Source organism: Meriones unguiculatus, chromosome X (genome assembly GCF_030254825.1).
Source record: "Meriones unguiculatus strain TT.TT164.6M chromosome X, Bangor_MerUng_6.1, whole genome shotgun sequence".
Classification (NCBI taxonomy): Eukaryota; Metazoa; Chordata; class Mammalia; order Rodentia; family Muridae; genus Meriones; species Meriones unguiculatus.
The window spans coordinates 153,293,327-153,294,978 of NC_083369.1; the positions used below are offsets into that span (position 1 = coordinate 153,293,327).

General features: G+C 42.6%; 1 protein-coding gene across 1 annotated transcript; it reads left to right on the top strand.

Moving 5' to 3' along the window:
* The first annotated feature begins 244 nt into the window (after positions 1–244).
* On the top strand, positions 245–1,072 carry LOC132649996 (mortality factor 4-like protein 2). Its single transcript, XM_060374762.1, has one exon. It carries the CDS (start codon positions 245–247, stop codon positions 1,070–1,072), a length of 828 nt encoding a protein of 275 aa, XP_060230745.1.
* Positions 1,073–1,652: the final 580 nt, after the last annotated feature.

Here is a 1,652-nt window from a genome sequence, read left to right on the forward strand (position 1 = left end):
AGAACCTGTTAGCATTCCTGCCTGCAGAATAGGGGGTTGTATTCCCACTTCGTCTTTCCAGACCATCCTCGGAGAACTGTAAGACTCTGCCTTGGAAATTGCTAGGAATCCTTGGAAGGGAAAGAAAGAAGAGTGTAGTTTGCACTAAAAACAGGGTTGAATGAGTTCCAGAAAGTAGGCTTCTCACACTTGTGGACAACAATCTGCTGAAGAAGACAACTCTAAGAAAGCAATTCGAAGCAACATGCAGAGAAGTCAGATGAGAAGAGCTGCCTCAGGAAAGGAGTCTGCTCTTTCCCTGCCAAAGAATCTTGAACCAGCCCTTCCAGTAAGATGGGGGGGGGGTCGCTCTGCTGAGAAGGCCCCTTCTGGTTCTGTGCGGAAGACAAGCAAGAGCAAGCAGAAGACTCCTGGCAATGGAGATGGTGGCAGCAGCAGCAAAATGCCCCAGCCCCAACGGAAGAAAATGGCACGAGCTGTTGCCACTGTGGAGAGTGAGGAGGCGTTGAAGAAGAGAGTGGATGTGGAAGTGGAAGTGAAGATTCCTGAAGAATTAAAACCATGGCTGGTGGAGGACTGGGACTTGGTCACTAGGCAGAAGCAGTTGTTCCAACTCCCTGCTAAAGAGAATGTAGATGCCATTCTTGAGGAGTATGCCAATTGTACGAAGTCACACGGAAGGGCTGATAATAAGGAGTACGCAGTTGATGAAGTTGTGGGGGGGATAAAAAAGTATTTCAATGTGATGCTGGGCACTCAGCTGCTCTACGAGTTTGAAAGGCCCCAGTATGCTGAGATCCTGCTGGCTCACCCTGATGTGCCAGTGTCACACATCTATGGGGCACCACACCTACTGAGATTATTTGTGAGAATCGGCGCAATGTTGGCCTATAAGCCCCTTGGTGAGAAGAGGGCAGTGTTGGCCAATACACCCTTCGATGAGCATAGCCTTCCATTACTGCTGGGCTATTTGCATGATTTCCTTAAGTATCTGGCAAAGAATTCTGCTTCGCTGTTTACTGCCAGTGATTACAAAGTGGCTTCTGCTGAGTATCACCTCAAAGCCCTGTGAAGGTCTACTGACCAATTGTTAGTGTCTGATGCTTTTTTAGTCCTTTCAGTGTAGAATTGATGTTCTTTAAAACTGTCAGTGGAAAACAGGGTCAATGTCAATTTTGTTTCCTGTTCTCTTGTAAGAAAAAATAAAAAGGCTACCACCTGACTCCTTTCCTCATTTTAAACTTGCTACCAGTGTATATGGTAATAAGAGAAAGAAGAAATTTAGAAGAACATTTTATTGCCTTCTTGACAATATTGCTTTAATACTGGTGGTTCTATTCCTTTTCACACTACACAATTTTCAAACATGTGTTAATGCTACATGGTGAGATGCCCTGGATTCTAGTGCCAAAGTTTCAACTTAAATGTATATACGTGAAAACCTATGCGTTTCTGCTCTTATTTTATTTTATTTTATTTTATTTTATTTTATTTTATTTTATTTTATTTTAATTCTTTATGATACCTGATGTAAGCAGCCCATCCTATGGAGCATCTAATGAGTAAGGAAATTAAACTTTCTAAATTTACCATTCCTCAACTCTATTCTCAAAGGTTTCCTTCAAATCATCTTACTTTATTTACCAAGTACT